The sequence below is a fragment of the Mesitornis unicolor genome, unplaced genomic scaffold (genome assembly GCF_000695765.1).
Source record: "Mesitornis unicolor isolate BGI_N332 unplaced genomic scaffold, ASM69576v1 scaffold46779, whole genome shotgun sequence".
NCBI lineage: Eukaryota > Metazoa > Chordata > Aves > Mesitornithiformes > Mesitornithidae > Mesitornis > Mesitornis unicolor.
This window is the reverse complement of record NW_010208794.1, coordinates 3,440-25,003: the sequence shown is the minus strand read 5'-3', so window position 1 is coordinate 25,003 and position 21,564 is coordinate 3,440. Positions and strand designations below refer to the sequence as shown.

Sequence of the window (21,564 nt, the reverse complement as noted above, 5' to 3'; positions counted from 1 at the left end):
CCTGCTGAGTTTCATCCTATATGAGATATATTTAAAACAGAATATTAACCTGTACTTCCTAGTAGAATAGTTGCTTTAAATTTGCATCTTATGAGATGCAAATGCAAAGGTCATGTTTGTTGTCTTAAAGTATTTTCAAATTGGCAATAGGTGGATCTTCTTTTTTTCATACAGTTTACTAATTATTTCATGATAAATTTATATTAACTAATTTGAACTAGTGTCAAAATTACTTACATGTTTTGCTACACTAGGAAATGTTAGGTTTAGGTGATTTGGGGGTGCTTGCTTTTAGCTGGTGAGGTTGGTTTATTTTGGGGGTTCAGGGTGAAAGCCTAGCCTTTTGTTGTGCTGGGTTTCTTTTTGATTTCCTGTCAACTTGGTCATTAAATGACTTGTGCTTAAGAAACAGGAGTAAAACTGATTTTACTAACTTCAAATAGTATGATTTTTTTTCTTTTCTCTTTTTGGGAGAGGAGGGATTATTAATTTCAGCTTTCCAGTATTTGCTTTTAAGTTGTTAACAATTGTACTGGACACTGACTTTAGTAAAACTACCTTTGTAAAGCTGACTTCGGGACTTTTTTGTTACCCTAGCCATAACTTGTGTAGACTAAGGTGACTGGTTGGTATAGTAAGTGTTTTCCCTCTTTAGTTTGTCAACAGCTAAGTAACATTGCTGGTTAGTTTCTCAAGATAGGATTCTGCTCCCTGATCCGGGCCTTCAATGTTTCAGTCTGATCTTTTTGTAAGTGTTGTGCAAGGATGCATTTTGCTGCTGAAATAACGCACAGTTTTGCATGTATTTTATAAAAATACTCATTCCAGCTTGTTTGCAAAACACGATAGTGTGCATTGAAGGTGGTAACGTTTGTATGTCTTTAGCTATACCCCTACTTTCAAGGTAAGATGTGGCCTTTGGCCTTCTTCATTCATGCTTTAAACTTTATGGCTAACAGCAGTATTCTCCATTGATAACCCAGGATGCCTAAAAGAGGATAAAGTTGCCCTTTCCTCCTGCAGGGCCAGAATCTGTCTACATACAATATATATTGGGAATTACTTTTCAGTCCCCTTGCTGTTGCGCCAGTATTAAATGACCTCTCAGCAGCTTAACTGGTGTATGATTAATCAGCACAGTGTTTCTTGACACTATCCCACACATACGTATTTTTGTAAGAGACAGATGAATTTCTTTTGCTCTTTCATTTTTACAGTTACATGGGAATTGGGCTTTCAGCACAGGGTGTGAACATGAACAGACTACCAGGTATGTTTCAGTATTTATTACGTTTGGTAAGTTACTTACATTGCTTAATTGTGTTCTTAAAATACGCTTGACCTTGATGGGGAAGGTTCCTGGTAAGCAACAGAGTCAAAGCATGACATCTGTCTGTTGGATCTGTTACCTGAATTATGTCAAGCTTTGCAGCTAAGAAGTTTAGCTTTTTATTAATCATTTTACTGTACATTTGCTCCTGTACCTCTTCCCTCAACTCTTAGTGTTATTTATAAGACCATGCAGATTCATTTTAGCAAACAAGTACATTTTAACATTGTCATTGTGTTTCCTGGTAAAAATGAAGCTGTAGATTTCCTTGCCCTGAATTTATAACAATAATGATGAGCTACTTTGATAAAAAGAGAGTGAGCTCTCCTACTGTCATTTTTTGTACCATTACCTTTCCAACCTTAACTGTAAAAGTGAGGAGCATAGTTTTAAGTTCTGTCTGTTCCATTAACCTGCATAGTCCAGAGACACTGTTTTGTTTATAATTGTCTGCAGTATCTCTGCATAGTGTTTGAAGAAGTTTTGTGTGTGTGTGTACTGTTTGATTTTGTCAAAGAGCTTTAAATGTCAAACAGGCACCCCCCCCCCCAAAAAAAAAAACCAAAACCCACACCAGAAAAAACAACTGGGTTTTAAAAAAAAGTGTTACTATTAGCCAAGTATAAAATTCCATTGACTGGACCACAGAGTATCCATATTCTGTTTCTCTTGTGTTGCTGCTTTCTCACCCAAATGTTCTGATAAGAACTCTTTATGATGATGGCAAGTCACAGTTACACTCTGAGCCTAGCTAAGGGTGATGAGTTATTCGTCGGTGGCATTAAGTTTATTTTGAGTATGATTTAGGATGCATAGCAAATAATTATCAAAGATACTACTAATCAACATAACTGTAGTAATTTGGGGTGTTTAATTTACTGAGAGATACTTAATGTGGTGCTAGCTGAAGCTACTGATCATACGGATTAAGGGCTTAAGTATGGAAAATACTTATAAATTAACCTGTTATGCAGCAGCTTGCAGGAAGAAGAATAAACCCACGTTTTACTCTTTAAAAGTAATCTGTTAGTATACATTCTTACATTCATGATGCTTGCATATATATATATATATATGAAATTTGGCAGTTTGTATTAAAGGTCATGCTTTATATTATGTTGAATAGGCATGTAATAGATTAGTTAGGAAGACTTTGTGGTGCCTGAGAGCTTACTCCTTTTCTATGTGTCTTTGTTTAGTATTGAATTGCAGAAAGAGTGGACAGGTATTTTTAAATGAGCTCAGACTAAAATTGCTTGCTGTGAATTTCATGGAGTGGTGTAACAATATGAAGCTTCTTAACTGGTTCTGCAGCTTCTTCACTTGCAAAATTGGCACCATATTTGCATACATAAAGATTTGCCTGCTGGCTGTGACTCTCACCTGTATTGATAATTTTTTTTTTTTTTAATTTTTAAGGGCAGCAAAGCTAGTGACACTATAGTCTGGAGATTCTGCTATTATGCAGAGGCTGCTTGCTGCTGAATAGTCATTAAGAATAATCAGGAGTAGAAAAGTGTTTCCCTAGAGATGCGTGTTTGGGTTTTAGCCAGGAAGAATTTGGTTGTGGCATATGGTAGCAATAGTTTTGCAAGATGAAAGGGAGAAGAGGAGAATCTTCACTGCTTTATTGGGACATATCAGATCTGCATACGGCTTTTAAAATTTCAACACTGTAGTTGATCATATTTTTGGTGTTGATAATTTTGTGTGTTCACTTAAAGAGAAGAATGTGTTACCTGAATTTGCATTAACGTGTGATGTACTACAAGTGGAATTACCTGTTCAGCCATTTTGATAAAAGAAATTGTCATTTTTTAAAAATGAAACAGCTTTGTTAGATAAGAAATCTTAGAAAGCTGAGCATAGAAATTAACTGTATTAACCTAGGTAGAATATACTAACTTTGAATAGCCTTTCCATTATTTCATAATAAAGGAAATGAAAAAATTGCAACTGCTTTTGTTCTCTAGGTTGGGATAAGCATTCGTATGGTTACCATGGAGATGACGGACATTCGTTCTGTTCCTCTGGAACTGGACAACCCTACGGCCCAACGTTTACCACGGGTGATGTCATAGGTTGTTGTGTCAACCTTATCAATAATACCTGCTTCTACACAAAGAATGGACACAGCTTGGGTACGGAGAAATGTTATCTAATTATTATTAGTTATTTAATGCTAAAATTGTGTCTGTAAGTCTGTCATAAATCTGAAACTCTCTTCATGTCAGGAGCAAAGTTTTTGAATAGTTCTTTCAATAGTTTTTTAATCTATGAATTAAGTAAAGAATTGTGAAGAATAATTTCTTGCGTGCCACTTGTACTAACATTCATTATGAATTTGGAAGGATTTGTCACAGTATGTCATTCCATAGGACCAGCATTTATGAACTCTACTACTACTAAATCCGCAAATAATACTTGATTAAATTCCCTGTCTAGAATCATGCATAGTTGGGCTAAAGCTGTGAATTAGACAAGCTGTGCTAAAATTAAGTCCAATAAATTTTATCATTATGCAACACTGCAAGACAATTTTGGAGTTTGAAGATGGCAGGTATCGTGGTTTAGGGCTGGGCTAAATCCTGGACAGATGCTCTCTATTAACCCCTCTCCCTTCTCCAGAAGGGAAGAGAAAAGAGAGAGAGACTTTACAGGTTGGAAAATAAAACTAAGAGATTTAATAAAAACAATAATACTAATACTACAGGGTAAGAATGTTAATAGGGAAGATAATGGAATATATACAAATGTGTACAAATATATATATATATATATAAAAACCAATATAAAATCCTCCCCACACCCCCCCCAATGACAGTTACATCACCAGAGGCTCTGCAGAGCAGGGCACTGGAAAAGTCTCAGACCGGACCCAGCAGCAGGTGGGAGCAGGATGCAGAAACACACGAATCGGGATCAGAGGCAGACGAACTAGCAGGGTTCTGCTCGGACTTCGGCCATTGCAAGAACAGAGCAGGAGGCAAGGGAAGAGTCGAGACCCTTGTGATCCCTCAGCTTTATACTGAGTATGATGTATGTGGGATGGAATACTTCATTGGTCAGTTTTGGGTCTGCTTCACCCCATAGGTGCAGACATGTCACCCGTGATGAGACAGTGGCTTTGTCATTATCACTTGTAGAAGTACACACTGCCTGGAAAAACATGCCATTAGTTTCAGCAAGTACAGCCACTTAGAAGACTGAGCTGAAAAGTAAATTCACTAACTAGAAAATTAGTTCTCTTTAGCTCAAATCAGGACAGCAGGAGAGGGTAGAGTTAAATTTTTTATGCAATATATATAGTTATTCAGTTACTTGAAGGAATTTAATGAGCAAAGATACAGAATGTAAAGAAAGAAGAAAAAATCTACTTCCTGCATTAAGGAGCGAGCAAGGACTTGGGAAGAGATCTTAAAGTTGTGCTGAGGGGTGTAGGAGGTTTCAAGGGATACAGCTCAGAAAAAAGAAATAAGGTTTTTGTCATGAGTAGAAATGTGATAAGGAAAAGAGAGGCTAGCTTGAAATGAAGAAGAGGCTATTGAGACAGGGACTCTTGAAGTCACTGTTCTGTTTTTGTACGTTTCCAAATGTTGTAAGGGGCAGGACATGGTTTAAATTCTCCTCCCAGAACAAGACTGCCTGTTTTTGTTTTTGTTCACAGGGCCTGGGCAAACAGATCTAAATTTGGAGTTGTCCTACCCCTACTCAGAGCAGGGTTTAGATGCCTCCAGAGGTCAATTCCAAGTAATTGCTTCTGTCATTGCATTCTATCATGATTTAATGCTGCTTCTAAATTGAATATACCTGGACTTTGTACATTGACGGCTCTGGCAGTGGAGCACTTGAACCACACACTGTGTAGTTGTTTCTTTTGGCCTTGTTTCAGGATATATGTCAAAATGGAAGATAACAGGCTCATGTTGTGTTTACTCTAATCTTAATCTGGGTAAAAGCTGAGAAGGGTAGTCTTGCCTTATTCCCTTTTTGGAACTAGTAACAGTGTGCCTGCAGGTATGTTGGGTAAGATTGTTGATCAACCAAAGAGGCACTGGTTTTCTGTCTCCCCTTATGGTCATGTGCATAGAAGAACTCTGAAGAGAGGAGAATCTTCTCTTTCTGTGGAAGCCTTAATGCAGACTAGATTAGGCCAACTGTGAAACAGTGCTCCAAGTGATTAAAATCTGTTTAAAGAGGAGAATAGAATGGCATAGGTGAGGAGAGGCTAGTAAAATGTCATCTGTCATAGACAGAGTCTGACAAACGTTGCATGGATTGCAGAAGGAAACCTGACAGCTCTTCTGCTGTCATGGGCTTTGCTGGTTTGAATCTCTGACAGAGGAAAATTGTTTCTGTGTTTAGGGGAAAAAGAAATTAGAAATTTTGACTGTCTTGCTGAGTTGTCCAGAATTCCTATATGGTTGTGACTTGGAGAACATTTATATTTTTCATCTGGGCCACAGATGCACTGTAGAGTATTGAAAATCTCTGACTTAGCCTGGGATTTGATGCTGCAAAAAGGGCTAAGCAAAGTGTGAAATCCTGGGTTGAAAAAAACAAAACCAAACTCCAAAAAAACGCCCCAGTACCTACATGTCAGTCATCATTTATCTGTCCTGACTACTGCCGTGGTTATTTTGGAAGAGGGTAGGTTGGATGTCAAAATGTGCCAAATGGAGAAAGTCATAATAGCTTAGAAAAAGTTAGAGTGTGAACAGGTAATAAATAAAATGATAGCTTTGAGATGTGATGGGAGGAAACAGATTGACTCTGTATGTCATTCTTCTGTGTCCAAGATGTGAGTAAGGAATCCAGATGCTCTTGAGTTTTGAAATCTTGGTGAAGAGTGGAGATGGAAAGCAGAAGTGGAATTTAGGACAGAAGGTTAAAAGCTTTGTTTTAATCTTAAATTTGAAAAGGCAGTGATATGAAATAAATAACAGCTTGAAGGGATAAGTGGATTCAAATTATTCTGCACTTGTAGAAAAAACAAAATTGAGGAAATACGTACAGCAATATAAGAAATTATGAGATACTGTTACCATGTGGCTGTCAGAAGGAGGTTTAGTGATCTTTATTTTTTAGCTGAACACTTCCTTCCCAACCCCACCGGTAATTGCTTGAAGTTCCTGAAATATATCGAGGTCAGATTTCTCCCTAATCCTGAGACAGCAAAATCACTGCTTTGGTTTTATGGGTAGAGGGATGCTTGTAATTATGTAACAAGATACTAAGCTATTCTGTTTGAAAACCGAAGCAAAACACCCTGGTGTGCATTAGAGTGAAACATTTACCACCCTGGTTCCGGGTGTTATAGGCACATGCTGTCTGTGCAAAGATAATGCAGTAATCATGGTGTGTCAGCATTAAGACACGCAAGTGGGAAAATATATTCAGATATTCTTATAAAAATAAGTAAACACTGTTACTGTTTTACAGTAAAAACAGTAAAAGCTGTTAATTTTAATCTATGGCCAGAATTAGCATACTTTTTAATCTGCATGTGTGTATGACGTTTACTAAATCTTAAGCCCTATTTTGAAAAATTGAGGGCAAATTGAGTGCTTTTGAATTAAAATTACATTTTGCCAAATACTGCCCGTATTACTCAAGCATACCAGTTGTGCCTCGACATCATGGATGTCACCGTACTTAACTACATATTTTTGAGCTGGTGTGGGTGAGTTTTCTGAACATATAATGATACACTTAAGAAAATAAGGCTAGAATCCAGACATATGGAAATTAATCTTAATTTTCTCTTTATTGCAGGCATCGCTTTCACAGATCTACCGGTAAGATAAGTGCATTTTCAAACAGCTTTCATGTGTATTATAAACAGATATTTCAAATGTAGCTCGCATTTTCCTTACGCTTTTTGGTAATACAGCAATAATCTTAACCAATTCAATACCAGATATTTCTCCCCCATCATTTCAGTGATAATTTGTTAATTGAAGCAAAAAATTTTTTGTCTTTGCACAGATTCTTCTATAATACATACCAGTAGTTACTGCATACTTTCTTTGACACAGGCAGGCATTACATGCAAAGTCAAAGCTACATTAAACGCCAGCATTGTGCATGTGTGTACGCAGCTGTGTATCCAGTTCAGAAAGGCTGGCTACACGGTCTCTGTAACTCCTGCTTGATGCCTAATATTCAAGCTCTTTCTCCATACTGTTCACTCCATAAGATCAAGTGTATCAAAGTAATTTCTTTTTTTTTTTTAAGAAAGCTGCAGATACCTGAAGTTTTCTATCTTTTCAGTCAATTAAATTGTACTCCTCTTAAAATCGTTATGTGTTCCCTATGCTACTGATACAGGCATGATACTGCAGTTATTTTGGTTTTTTTCTCATCCACTTCATTTCTGATTTAATCTGGGTACAGTGTGTGACGCACTTCCATCTGGCCAGCTACTTTGTTTGCTATGGCCTTAGGAGGCAAGGACAGATATTAGGGAAAAATGAAGTTGGGGTAGGAAGCCACTGCCGCGGGTCTGCGAGATGCCAGCAGGGCTCCTTGCTACACCTGGTAGCAGCATAGGAAAACTGGTGCTGTGATACGAAGTTTGAAGTTGGACCTCACCTCTTTAGAATCGATGGTTTTCATTTTGTTAAAGGTTTGAAACTTGTGCTTTGTTGGTTGGTCTAGACTAGGTAACGCTATGAGCAAGGTTTATTGAAAAAGAAGAAGGGGACGGGAGGGGCAGATGGGGCAAGATCATCTTGGGCCTGATTGCTTTTAACAACCAGAGCAGTTTTCTTTGATTTCACTGGGCTTCACTGCTGACCTGAATGTTGATAACTTCTTTCAGATAGCTTTAATTTATTTAGCGTATAGTTCTGTAGATCAGCACAGCATTATACCATATCACCATTGATTGCAATGTAAATGTGCTGTAGGTATGTTTATACTTTTAAAAACAAGAACAAAACCCTATCCACCCCAAACCCCAACAGATTGTGTTGCCATTGCTGAGGTGCTAGTTGCATTTAAAGAAAGTTCCTTTAATCCTAGCAGGGAGGTTTTACTTTTCTCACATTTGGCATATTTCAAATTTGCATGGAGACCTAATCTCTAATCAGAAACTAAAACTGAGACAACGATAAATGCTTTAAAGTCTTTTTCTAGATACAAGTCCAGGAATTCACGAGAACTTCAATGCACTGTTACAGTTCTTTTTAGGCACTACACTTGGACTTTGAGGCTATTGAGTTCTCTATCCTGTCAGTTCTTACCACTAAAATTCAGCGATGTTTTAAGTATTTCACCCCAAAAGGAAAATGGCCCACTTTGTAAGTTTAATTTTTGTTCTCTTTTTAAAAGAAACTTTAATCCTGGTCTTTAAAAAAGAGTTGAAAATTGGTATTTAATATTTTGTAGACTTGAAACCAGAAGTCATAAACTTCAGTACAGTTTAAAAAAGTGCATTTTCTGACTAGAAGGAGACTGATCAGTAAGGCTTTCTTATTTTGAAATTAAAATTAAAAAAAAAGTATGACCACTGGGAATAAAAATGAATCAGTCATTGTATTGCTGGATTGGTAGAATTTGCTTTAACAGCTGGACAAATGATCCAGAGGTATGTGCTCTTCACACTGCAAGTAGCACTGGGGATATTATTACAGAGATGGAAAAAAAAGTGAGGAATTTGGCATGAGGGGAAAAAACTAATTAAAAAATTTCTTGCAGCCAAACTTGTACCCTACAGTAGGGCTTCAAACACCAGGAGAGGTCGTGGATGCTAATTTTGGACAACACCCATTTGTATTTGATATTGAAGACTATATGAGAGAATGGAGAACCAAAATTCAAGCACAGATTGACAGATTTCCAATAGGAGATCGGGAAGGAGAGTGGCAAACAATGATTCAAAAGTAAGACTTTGAATATTGTTGATTTTAAAAAGAAGTTAATAACTCCATGATTTCAGAGGTCTTGAAAACATTGTAGCTATTGTCTTGTGCAAAAAAAAGATACAGATAATATTAAACACTAGCACAAATGGTTTTGTTGACCTAACAGGTTTGATAAATACATTTGAAATTGGGTATGAATTGATGTTTGGGGGAAGAGTTATCAGCATCATTACTTAATTAAGAGTTTGTAATGATGAGTGTAATTCTTCCATTCTGATTTGACCTCTAACGTGGGTTGGGGAGTTTAGAAAAATTGCAGTGGTTGAAGTGGACAGTTTTAATACTTTGGGGCTCTGGAAATTTCCCTTCACATTCTCAGCCTTGAGCATTCTGGGTTAAGTTGTGGCTTATCAATCTCACTTGGAAAAATAGTGGTTGTGGCTTTGCATTTTTTATTTCTTCAATGAAAACAAAACCCTAGTGTGCAGAAATTCCACTTCAGTGTATGGAATGAGAAAAAAAAAGAAGATAAATTTAATTAGCAGGTCATATTGTAATTGAGCCTACCTTTGGGTGATGAATCATTCTTGTTAAAATTCATCATAATGAAATGGTAATTGATTTTTTAAAATTGTTTTTCTGTACTGTGTTTTGAAGAAGATACTGGCTCTTAACTGGATCACATTTCTCTGACTTGTACAGAAAATTCTGAATTTAAAATAGAAGTCTTTAATTCGATCACCTTTTTTTTTTTTTTTTCTTAAAAGGGGTTTTAAATTCAAGATGTTCTCAGTTTCTTACCCGTATTTAATAAGTGTTTCTGGGTTTTGTTTTTGTTTATTTTTAGAATGGTATCATCTTACTTAGTTCACCACGGATACTGTGCAACAGCAGAGGCATTCGCCAGATCCACAGACCAGACTGTGCTAGAAGAATTAGCTTCAATTAAAAATAGACAAAGTAAGCCAGGAAAGCATGTTGCATCCTTTTTTATTCTCCCTTATTCAAATATTACGTAAAACTTTCTCTTAAGCATTGCTGTAGAATTTCCTTTCAGCACTACTCCATAGTACAGTTCTTTGCTGTCATGTAAAGTGATATATGTGTGAAGAGCTGTTTAAGATGAACTTCCTCACTAATGCTTTGGAACTTGTTTGATGTAGGGGACTGTGGTAAATTACCTGTTGTCTTCCTCTTGAATGGGAAATTGTAGTCTGTCTTAAACAAATGTGGGTAATGTCTCTAAAGGAGTGTTTGTGAGAGAGAAGGTCAGTCACAAACAGGAGTATAAAACTTAGTCTTGACAAACATTTAGACTTTGATCTGAACTGTGAAAAGGCATGGAGTTTAGAGAATGCTTTATAAGATAAATCTGAGTTTTCCTGCTAACAGCTGTGAGGGGGAGGAGGACAAGGAGAGCTAACAGCAGCTCAGTTCTGACTTGCTGTGGCGGTGCTGTTTGGCAGCCTGGTTAAACAGTGCCTTCCCTGTCCATTGGGCTCCCTGCTGTATGAACACAAGTGTTTGTGTGACTGTGCAAGATACCACACAGGGAAACTGCTCTGGCTGAAAAATAACCCATTCGTTGGGCTGGTTTTCATTCAGATCAGTTTCTCTGTTGGTGGATATTGCGGGGAGGCTGTTTGTGACTTGTGCCAGGTTATGGCAACAGAAGCATCGATAAAGCAGGGACTGTTGTGGGAAGGTTTGGTTGACTGTAACCTGACTGGAGGTTGTAGGTGAGACTACAGACTACAACACTGTATGTTGTATGTGAGAGAGACTTAAATTTTGTTTTTCCTAGTCAAAATTGGACTGGTGGGAGGTGGGATGCAATCTGGATGTTCTTGAGTGACGATAGTTTGGTATGTGCTTATTTGTAAGGGTATGGAAATGAGAAATAAATCACAGAAGAGTGCCAGCAATCTTAATCTAGCTCTCTGAGTACAAAGTAGCTGTATGCTGGCAATAAATGAAAATATTGAGTACTCATTTAAATAAATGGAGGTGAAGTGCAGTTCTTAAATTTTGCTGTGGAACATTTTAAAAGCGTGTAAAGTGTGATCTTTCTTTACACTTTTTTTTTTTCCTCTAAGAGGAAAAAACCTTGTTGATTGATGGTTGCAGTGTCTTTTAATCATTAATTTACATGTATTAATCTGTAAGCTGTCCATTTAACTGATGTTGATTTTGGTGAACAGAAATTCAGAAATTGGTTTTGGCAGGATGAATGGAGAACCCATTGAAACAACATAACAGCTGTATCCAAGTTTACTAGAAAAAAATCCTAATCTCTTATTTGTTTTTTGGTGAACAGGAATTCAGAAATTGGTTTTAGCAGGAAGAATGGGAGAAGCCATTGAAACAACACAACAGTTGTATCCAAGTTTACTAGAAAGAAATCCTAATCTCTTATTTGCATTAAAGTGAGTCTTCAAATTATACAGATGTGTGTTTATAGATGACACAGTACCTTCTGAGACAAGACAGTTACTCATTTAAAGCTTTCACAGAAATTTAAAGTTAAGCAGCATTTGTTAGAAAATGTGTATAGTTCACTCTTTCTATGCTATTTTATTTGCTACATGTTTAACAAGGTTTTGTCATCAAGGTCCTGTTTTGCAGCATAATTCACATCTCACTCTAGACTTATTCTCTGGAACTAACTTTTTAAAGTTTTCAAATCAATTTTATTCCAATTGGGTGTAAAGTAAAACTTAAAATGTAAACTGATACGATATAGCACATTGAAGAAGGTTAAGACTGTCTGTTCCTCCAAATGGGTGACTGACTTTAAAGGCCAGTTTAAATGAGCTGTTTCACTCCTTGTCACTTTACTGGAAACCTCTGGTTACCACTGTGGAAATTCCATAATCCCAAAGAGTTCTCTTGGCTTCCCAGGCACGTAATAGTCACCTTTGTTCTGGCATTTTCACTTGCCGGCTGCGCTGATCCTCCAGAATTTTGTATCATGTTGTAGCGTTTGAATGCGGAAAAAAAATCTGTTATCTCCTATAAGAACAAAGTACTTCAATTTTTTATGTTCAGTTAAGTAACTTGGAATATGTTTGAAGTCTGTCATGCTCAGGTGCTAAACAGAATTCACGTGACAGTATTGCAGACTTATCACAGAATTCACAAAATGTGAATGTTTTGGTGAAAAACTTCACTCAGTAGTGTCAACTTATGTTATCTTGTTCTCAGTCTGTCTTTCTAAATTTTGCCTGCTCTCTTGAGGCTATCCGAGCCTCAGACATTAAGTAGTAGTTCTGAAAGTCTATAATAAAACCTCCTTATCTAAAATAAATTTGACAAAGAGCAACAGCCTCTAAAGGGAAGGTTTGTATACGAGTTTGCTTTTCAAACTGTTTTCTAGTGCAAATGTTTAATGTCAAAAGTCACCGTTTAATGCATACTGTTCCAGAGGGTCGAACTATATTCTCATTTACTTTGAGAGAAATGACAGACATGACAACGTAACGACACATCTTTCTCAGAAAATAACCTTGCCCCTGCCAATAAAACAAAACAGTTAAAACAAGAAAATATAGATTAGTTGTCTGAACTTCAAGGACTTACTGCTAAAGGCTGTCCTTGAAGAATAATATTCCTGTTCTCCCTCACAAATTTTGTAATTGTGTATTTTTGGCTGAATACTCCAAAGCTTATTGATGGTTGGGTTATTGACATCCAGCGTTTTGTTGAGTCAGACTTTTTCTATATTTAACACTAAAATTAAAGCATTGCTTTATTGGCAAATTGTAATGTGTTAATTGTTTTATTAGCTTAACTTTTTTGCCTTTTGTTTAGGGTGCGCCAGTTTATAGAGATGGTGAATGGTACAGACAGTGAAGTGCGGTGTTTGGGAGGCCACAGTCCAAAATCTCAAGACAGTTACCCTGTTAGCCCACGGTCATTCAGTAGTCCTAGCATGAGTCCCAGCCATGGAATGAATATTCATAATTTGGCAACAGGCAAAGGGAGCAGCACACACTTTTCTGGTAAGTTGATGTGGTGGATATACCACACAGATTTGGATACACCACACCAGGTAGACTTTTACAACAAAGTATCAGGAGAATTTACAAATACTCACAGACTGACAATTTCTTTTACTTAAGAGTTGATACTGCATGCTTTAAATAAAAAGTATAGTTTTAGTGATTAAAATGTGATTCTTGGTTACTAGGGAAATGGAAAGTATATAAATGGAATCAGATACTTTTTGCATGTGCTCTTGGTTTTACTGAGGGCTTGCAGGGTACGTTGCCACTGAAATTCTGGCTTCTAGGAGATGGAAGGTTCTAATGCAAATTTCTGTTACCCTTTCAATAATGATAATCCATTGCTTGGGCAAGGTGTCTTAAATCCAGTAAGTGGTGTATGCAGTCCATTTCCCGTGGCATTTATGGAATAGTAGGAACAGCTGCCCTTGTGTAGGAAATACCAGGAGCTGGGTGGTGTCATTAGGTCAAAGACTTTCTCCTGGCAGCCAAATTTCAGTCTGCACAATTGAAACAGTTCTCAGAGCATCTAAGTGGTGGTAAAGCCTCAGTGGAAAGACATGAGTGTTCAGAGCTGCCCCACACCTGTGGGAAGATCCGCACGCCTTCCAGAGCACCCATGCGGAGAAGAGATTGGGCGTGTTAAAATGGTCACCTTGGAACCCCCAGACTCTTAAGGTAGCAGGCAGAGGCCATCAGGTTTCACTTCTGTCTCATTCTTAAATCCAAACTGAAGCTTACTGGGGGATTTTTTTTTTTTAAACTATTTTCCCCCTCTTGGTGAGATTGAGTAGGAAGCCAGTGTAGCCTGGCCACCAGAATACCTGCTGCCCTTGGAAAGGCAGCACCTTCACTTTTCTTCCCTTTGTCAAGACTCTGCTATCACATGTGTGAGGTCTAGTCAGGTTTTCTGTTTGTTCTTCAGATGGTTATTGGGATGTATACTGTATTGGGATGTATTGGGAAGTACCTCTGACTTTCTCATTTTGAAAACAGATGCTTTCTTTCATCAGCAAGTTGATGAATGTATTATTAGAATTGAGGTTTGGGATTTCCTGGATGGCAGAAAGTGTTTTATTCATAATAAGCCCTTCACGTGGCCTGTTTCTATATTAGAACATATTAGGGAGCTCCTGCCTTTGGGCAATTACATGTTTGCTTCAAATAGCAGTTTCTTGATTATATTTTAGAAGGGTCAGAAGAGATTTTAGCCAGACATCATAATTTCACAGCATGGTGTAATTTTATTTAGCAAAGCACAATATTAACAATTAAAATAACTACATGGGGAAGGAGGGAGGTTATATTTAATTGTGGCAACATGTAAAGTATTTTCAGCACTGAATTTTGCTGCATATTTATCAAGAGAATTATGTGATTAGAATTAGTAAGATGCTTCCATTCATCATGATTACAGTGACCTAGAAAAGATTTGCAGATCTTTCAGAAACAATGTGTCAGTTCTAAAAAATTACTCTCCATTGATGCGGTTTTCTTTTCTACTACTGTATAAGTACAACTGAAAAAACTTTTCATGTATGTGTTAGTACTAGTTAAATAATGCTTAACTTCTACACTGTAAAAGCCTTAAGGGTTCAAATACATGTAACGTGGAGGGCTAAGTATTTGGGTTCATTTGTTTGGCAAATCTAGGAACTATTAAGCTGTACTTATTTCCCTTCTATAAATTGGTACTTACAAATAAGTTTGTAGTTGATTACAATTATTACAACTTTTTTTCAGGGTTTGAAAGTAGTTGCAGTAATGGAGTAATATCAAATAAAGCGCATCAGTCTTACTGTCACAGTAAACATACGACCACCAGCTTGAATGTACCAGAGCTCAACAACATAAATGTATCAAGATCACAGCAGGTTAACAGCTATTCCAGGTGAATAAACCTCAGATTCTTCTAACTTACGTTAAGGCTTGTGTTGTCCACGTTGCGTGTATTGCAGAGAAGAGTTTTCTCTGTGATTTTTTTTCAAGGACAGTTAAAATATTTAGTGTAAGGGGCCAACAGCTTGTGATCTCTCTAGTGTGCTTTAGGTTTTTTTAGCTTCTCAATAGGCTGTTTTCTTCTGTTTTGTTAAAGAAATGCAATGGACAAAACCAGATTACCTTGCTTATAGCTATTTATGGTTAGTTTTGAAGTTGTATAGTGAAGATTAACTAGCCCTCTGGCACTTGGGATTTCAATTTAAGCACTTTGCGCGTAGGTAATGATACGTTTTCCAGATACTCTTAATTTGTGGCAGCATCTGCAAAGTAAACACAATTGAGATGCATGTGAAATGTGGACTCCCTTTCATTGCACACACAAGAACTGTTTGCGTACTCCAATCACCGTCACTTGTGCAAACACATTCATTTCGGAGAATGAAAATAGTTGTATTAACTCTGGTTAATATTGTTATTAATAACCAGTAGATGTTAAGCTCTGGGTTGCACAGATGCAGCAGAACCTAATTTGATTTGAAATACAACAGTACTTGGCTGTGTTGTCCAAGATGGATTCTGAAAATCTACCAAGTAGGATGTGATGATGTGGTGGTGGTAGCAAAAAATATTTCAGTTGGATAGTGATGAATGGGCAAAAAAGTAAGAATAACAATTTAGTTTTAAGTTCACAGTTTGTGTTTGCATCAGCAGTTGCTTCTGCCAAAAAGCCTGGCAGTGTCCAGGCAACTTTGAGAATTTTCACAGGAGGCAGACATCTCCTTGGCTGCAGCATTGCCCCGTCAGAGAAACCTTTTGGTTTCCTTCCTCAAAGGAAGCAGAGTATTTTTTGTTGCTTAGGAACAAGACACTATACTTTAAAATTGAATCTTTTTGGTCTTGAGAGAGTTTTTAGGTTGTCATTCTCCATGATAAAATAGAACAGGCTGGGGTGTAACTGTCAGCAGAGCTCAGTCCCCAAAGCCATGCTGGCATTTTCTGAAGGTGCTTCTGTGACCTGCTGCGAGCCAAATGTGGTGAGGAGTTGTACGCTCTGAATTTGCCACTGAGTCTCTCCTCAGTGTCTTGGTTTACTTAGTATTTGCTTTGGATTTTTCTTCTTTTTCCCCTGTCATTCCACTGAGAGTAGTTGTGAGATCAAGGCTTTTTTGAAAGAATTATTTATCTAAATACGATATTCTCAAAGTAGGCAGTATATTGAGTTAACTGTGGTTTTTTCCTACATTAAAAAAAAGAGTGGGAATAGTGTATTTTTTCAGTGCATTTTCTCCAGCTCTATGTATGTACAGATACATAAACAAGGTAAGAACTTTCTGGTGTGTATTTAGAAAGTGTTATACTACTTACTCCTGAATAATGGTGGACATATTTAAGTTTTCAGCATCTGAAAATGCTCTTTTACTTAATACTAATGGTACTAATGTTAGTTGAGAGTGCCTTAAAATTTCCCTGGTGCTCTGGTATTGCCAGTTGCTATGGAAAAAAACCTTGTGCTTTGTAATACTTAAAAGCAGCTTTTCAGTAGCCAAGATGAGGAAGTACTGTGCTGCAATTGTGAAGAAGGTAACCCTAAGTAATTAAATATGAGTAAAACTTTTATTTATTACTCTCTTTTCAGCAATGATGTAGACATGGAAACAGATCACTACTCCAATGGGGTTGCTGAGACTTCATCCAATGGCTTCCTAAATGGTAGTTCTAAACATGATCACGAAATGGAAGAATGTGACACAGAAATGGGTCTGCAGTGATATTTCTTACATTTTTATTAAGTGATGGCAACAAGGTTATGTTTTTACTTGCAATGCTTCCCAACTTGAAAACTAGGAACATAAGCCCAAATCTTAATTTTGTTTTGTTTATTTTGCTGTTGTTAGATGTAAATCTTAGGACCACTGACTTAGGAGGTCCAATGTCAGTGTGAGGACAGGGGAAATTGTTAACTCGTGGATGTTGAACCTAGCATCAATTTCTAGCAAGTACCTTTGAGAAGAAGCACCCCTGGGTTAGAGTTGTCAGATAGCTATTCCCTCTTCCCCTCGTCCTCTTACCATTATGGCTCTCATAGCGCCTTGGCACTTAACAGTCAGGTTAGAGATTCCAAATCTTATATAGAAGAATCAAGGTGCTAATTTTAAATGCTCAAGAAAAGAGCTGTGTTTGGGAACTGAGATGTCAAAAAAAAAAAAAGTTTTGCACCAAAAAAATACCTTTTGACATAATTATGGTCTAAAAAAACCCCTTTGTTTTACTTAACCTGCTTTATACTCAGTCATACCTGTTGGTGTTAGTGACAAGTGAGTATTTAAATGCCCTCTGATTGTCAGCACAGATGAAAAGAGACTGTTGACTCAGTTGCGGTGTTAACTGTGCCTGTCCAGTAAAGGCAATCAACCACTGAAGTGCAGGCAGGCTGGAGCTTAGACAGTGTTTGTTTATTGCTGGCTGTGTCTGAAGAAGTGAAGGGATCCAGCCCAGCTGTTTCTGCAGTTGCAGAATGATCTTCTCAAACAATTGCTTTAAGCAGACATCAGTTAATAGGTAGTTTAGTTAAAATGTGGAACTCAGGACTTCATGGGTAAACTCTCATAACACCGTAGTACTCACAGATACCTATGAACACTTCACAGTTCCAAGGGCAGGTGCTGCTGCTGCTGATGCAGCTCTGCTGGAAATACGACCTAACTGTTGAAAAGCAAATATCATTCTGTTACAGCCCTGGAGGGCGAGATTCAAATTTCCAGACCTTTTTCCCAGCATTATGCTCTGAAACTGGGTAATAACAAAGCCTCGTTTCTGTGACAGAAAAAAACAAAACACTTCTTTACTCCCTTGCAGCCTTTCCCACAGAGGCTTGCTGTGACAGACATGAAGCAGCTGCACAGGGCACAGAGTTGTTTGGGGCTTTTTTTTGTTTGCTTTAAATTTAAAAAAAAAAAGTAGTTATTTTCTGCCTTTGGAAAGTGGTGTCCTAGATTGGGCTGTAGCTGGCAACAAACACCACTGCATGAAGACTTGGGGTGCTTCACCTTTGTAAAAAAGAAATGTGGCTCATCAACCTACCTTGTTGACACCCTACAGTTTGAGTTTTGCTTTTTTAAATATTTATATCTTCTCTTTAGTGCTGTGTATGTAATGTTAAGTAGGCAGATTTTTTCCAGAGGTGATATGCTCGTATCTAAAAAAAGTAAAGTGGCCACTTATAAATCCGTTTGAAACAGTGGTCAAAGTACATCACTAGATAGCAATCAGAAAGAAGAATGGTTTTGGAATTAAAGTGTACATCAGAATTCTGATTCAGACCTTGATTCCATTGATGAAAAAAGGGGAGGAATGGATAAATGTTGGGGTTTTTTTTATTTACAGGTTGCTTCAGTTGTAAATTTAACAAAGGCATAACTTTCAGAGAAGCCAAGGGTTGATTTACTATTCATAAACGGCATTAATATATTTAAAAATTACTGGTATTGGGGAATATTGTAGAAAACAGTAAAGAAATTTATTGTAGTGCTCTGCTTGATTACAAAAGAAGCCTGAAATGTCCGAATTACTAAGCTAATATATTCTACAAGGAGTCTGAACAGTCGAAATGATCATCTTACAGCAGTATCCATTGTGGCTGCTTGGGAAGTGAAGGGTTTTTTACTCTTTATTAGCAGCTTGGGATTTGGTGTATCTTTAGGAGTGCAGTGCCAAAGAATTAAGAAGGTCAAACTGTGTGGGCTTTTATTATTGTCGTTATTAATTTTAAACTTCTATAGTCTAGTTAGTCTAAAATTAACCATTGGAATATAAACAGCTTCCGTAGACAGCCTTTGCCACTAGGTCTCTTCGTGTTTATAAAGTTACTATGTAACTGTTATAATTCAGCAGTGCTCAGTATAGGGGTGCGTTATGCCAAGGTCGCTGGCCCAGTGTGTGTCCTCTCTGAGAAGGCAGGTATCTCTTGAGTGAAATCAGGGCAGGTTCTCTAGATCCATAGACTGTTATTGTCAGCTCTGTTAGCGGTGATGATGACGATATCCTTTTTGCAGAAGTAGATTCAAGTCAGTTAAGACGTCAGCTATGTGGTGGCAGCCAAGCAGCTATTGAAAGAATGATCCATTTTGGACGAGAATTGCAAGCAATGAGTGAACAGCTAAGAAGAGAATGTGGCAAAAACACAGCGAATAAGAAAATGCTCAAGGTATGTTTGATCTGGAAGCTGTGGTGTTAAGGTGCATAACTGCTGCCCAGCAGAAGCATCCCACAGTGTGCTGCATTGCCGTGCAGTTCTGCTTTAACTTTGGCAATTGTTCTTTTTTTTTTCCCTGAAAGCAGTACTCTGCAGTACTCTAGTCAGCTGTGGAATACACTGTCTCCTGTCTTGTTTGTGTAGCATGTTCCCAGGGAAGATAATTTCGTACTGTAATACAGTTAAAGCCAGAGATGGATTTAGCACTTCCCTGTGTCTCATTTCTGACCATGTAGCTTGGCCTCTTGAATCAAGTGCCATTTTCAGCTCTAATGATAAATGAACCAGACTAGAAGGGAGTCTGTATAGATGCCTGAAATGTGCTCTCTTTTGAACTCACGTGTGTCAATTAGTTTACCTTGATTTGAAACTGCTCTGAAGAAGAATTCCCTTACCAGAGACTGACTGCATGCAATTTTCAGTCTCTTCTCTCTTTCCCCATCACTTACTAAAATGCTGCTACCTTTTGTCTTTCTGTTAGGAAAAGCCGCTTTTGCTCAGGATGGAACAAGTCCTGTTTCAGTTCCTTTTCATCCTTTTGTGCGGATGGAGGACACTGACAGTCAATCAATCACTATTGTGATTCTTAGTCAAAAATGGGTGAAGAAAATAGTCCTAGCTTTTGCTAGCAGAGTGTAGCTGTGAGATGTAATAAACATCATCTCTCCACAGGATGCATTCAGTTTACTCGCGTATTCGGATCCTTGGAGCAGCCCTGTTGGAAATCAGCTTGACCCGATACAAAGAGAACCCGTGTGCTCTGTACTCAATAGTGCAATACTAGGTAGGTAAGGCCTGGGGTTTTTCATGCGTGGCACAGCACACCTTCTGTCCCAGACAAGCCACACAGCTGCTCACTGTGCATCCTTTCCTGGGCTTGGTGCTGGGCTGGCTAAGCAGTTGCATTCAGTGTGTTACTGTGAAATGAATCAGGTATTTTAACTGCTGCTGTGATTCTTTTTCAGAGACTCACAACCTGCCAAAGCAACCACCGCTTGCCCTAGCGATGGGGCAGGCCTCACAGTGTCTAGGACTGATGGCTCGATCAGGGATTGGATCCTGCGCATTCGCCACGGTGGAAGACTACCTACACTAGCTATGCATTGGGAGAGCTGAAAGGCCTTGTGGCATATTCGAGACAGAAAGTAGACCAGCTCTGCTGACTGGAATTTGGAATTTTAATTATGTACTAAGGACAAGTCTGTCGCTTTATGTTGCTTCCTAGTTTACAGCATGATGCAAATGATTTCTAACTTAGTGTTAGGAGAAAATTTCCATCTTTAAACCTCTTAGACAACTAAGAGTTGAAAATATCATTGATAACGTCAGACATCTGAATTGACAAGTACCGATCCTTTAAACGATTGTCCAAAACAAACCAAAACTCCTGCTACCTTGTGGTGGGACAGACTAGAAAACGTGGATGTATTAGCATGTGGGTGATGTAAACGTCACGCAGGATGACTTGCCAACCTCCACCCCCATTGTTACATAGTTCAATCAGTGTAATTTGCAAAATGCATAAACACCTGATGGTTTGGATATATAGTGTTGATGGGAAGAAATGATATTTTTTAATGTGTACTGTAAAACTTGAATTACTCAGGAGCTGAGTGAATATGTTTGTTGCTACTTACAATCCCAACCTGTTGATCTTAGTATACTGTTTTTTTTGTTTTAACATGGTTTTTTCAACTTTGTTTCCTTGTTTAACTACAGACAGCTTCTGTTGTGTAGACTCACCAGTTTAACTGTTGTATTATAACAGTATTACATGTCAACACAGTGTGGTTATGACCTATTTATATAAAAACCAAATATTTAGTCAATTTACAGTCTTAATTTAATCTTTGTACACCTTGCATTTTTAAAAGTGCTTAAATAGTACTATATTGCAATAAAATGTAGTGATATCATAATTAACCAGCCATTAAAAATTTACTTCTGCATACATGGTAGCATGGATGTGTATGCTACTTTTCCTTGGTCCTAGAGCTGTCCTAGAACGGCAGCTCTCCGGGAGACCCATGAATTCAGTGTGGCTGCTTGACAGTCAAACCAGGGATGCCACTTCCCTGCATCAGAGCACTGCAGCAGCAGTGGCCACTTGATCAAAAGTCAAAGATTTGCTGTGTTCTTGCCACAAAGCAAATCCAGCTAGCAGAGCAA

The 21,564-nt window shown here is 37.8% G+C and overlaps 1 protein-coding gene across 1 annotated transcript in view; it reads left to right on the top strand.

Annotated features, from left to right (window-relative positions):
• The window catches only part of RANBP9 (RAN binding protein 9), a 38,914-nt gene extending 17,600 nt beyond the window's left edge, over positions 1–21,314 (top strand). The window contains exons 3-14 of the mRNA XM_010192623.1: positions 1,218–1,270; positions 3,304–3,471; positions 7,106–7,128; positions 9,032–9,216; positions 10,046–10,158; positions 11,516–11,624; positions 13,009–13,199; positions 14,946–15,093; positions 16,780–16,901; positions 19,196–19,347; positions 20,068–20,179; positions 20,361–21,314. Coding sequence (XP_010190925.1) covers positions 1,218–1,270; positions 3,304–3,471; positions 7,106–7,128; positions 9,032–9,216; positions 10,046–10,158; positions 11,516–11,624; positions 13,009–13,199; positions 14,946–15,093; positions 16,780–16,901; positions 19,196–19,347; positions 20,068–20,179; positions 20,361–20,491 — 1,507 coding nt within the window. The 3' untranslated portion in view covers positions 20,492–21,314. The remainder of the gene's footprint in view (positions 1–1,217; positions 1,271–3,303; positions 3,472–7,105; positions 7,129–9,031; positions 9,217–10,045; positions 10,159–11,515; positions 11,625–13,008; positions 13,200–14,945; positions 15,094–16,779; positions 16,902–19,195; positions 19,348–20,067; positions 20,180–20,360) is intronic.
• Positions 21,315–21,564: the final 250 nt, after the last annotated feature.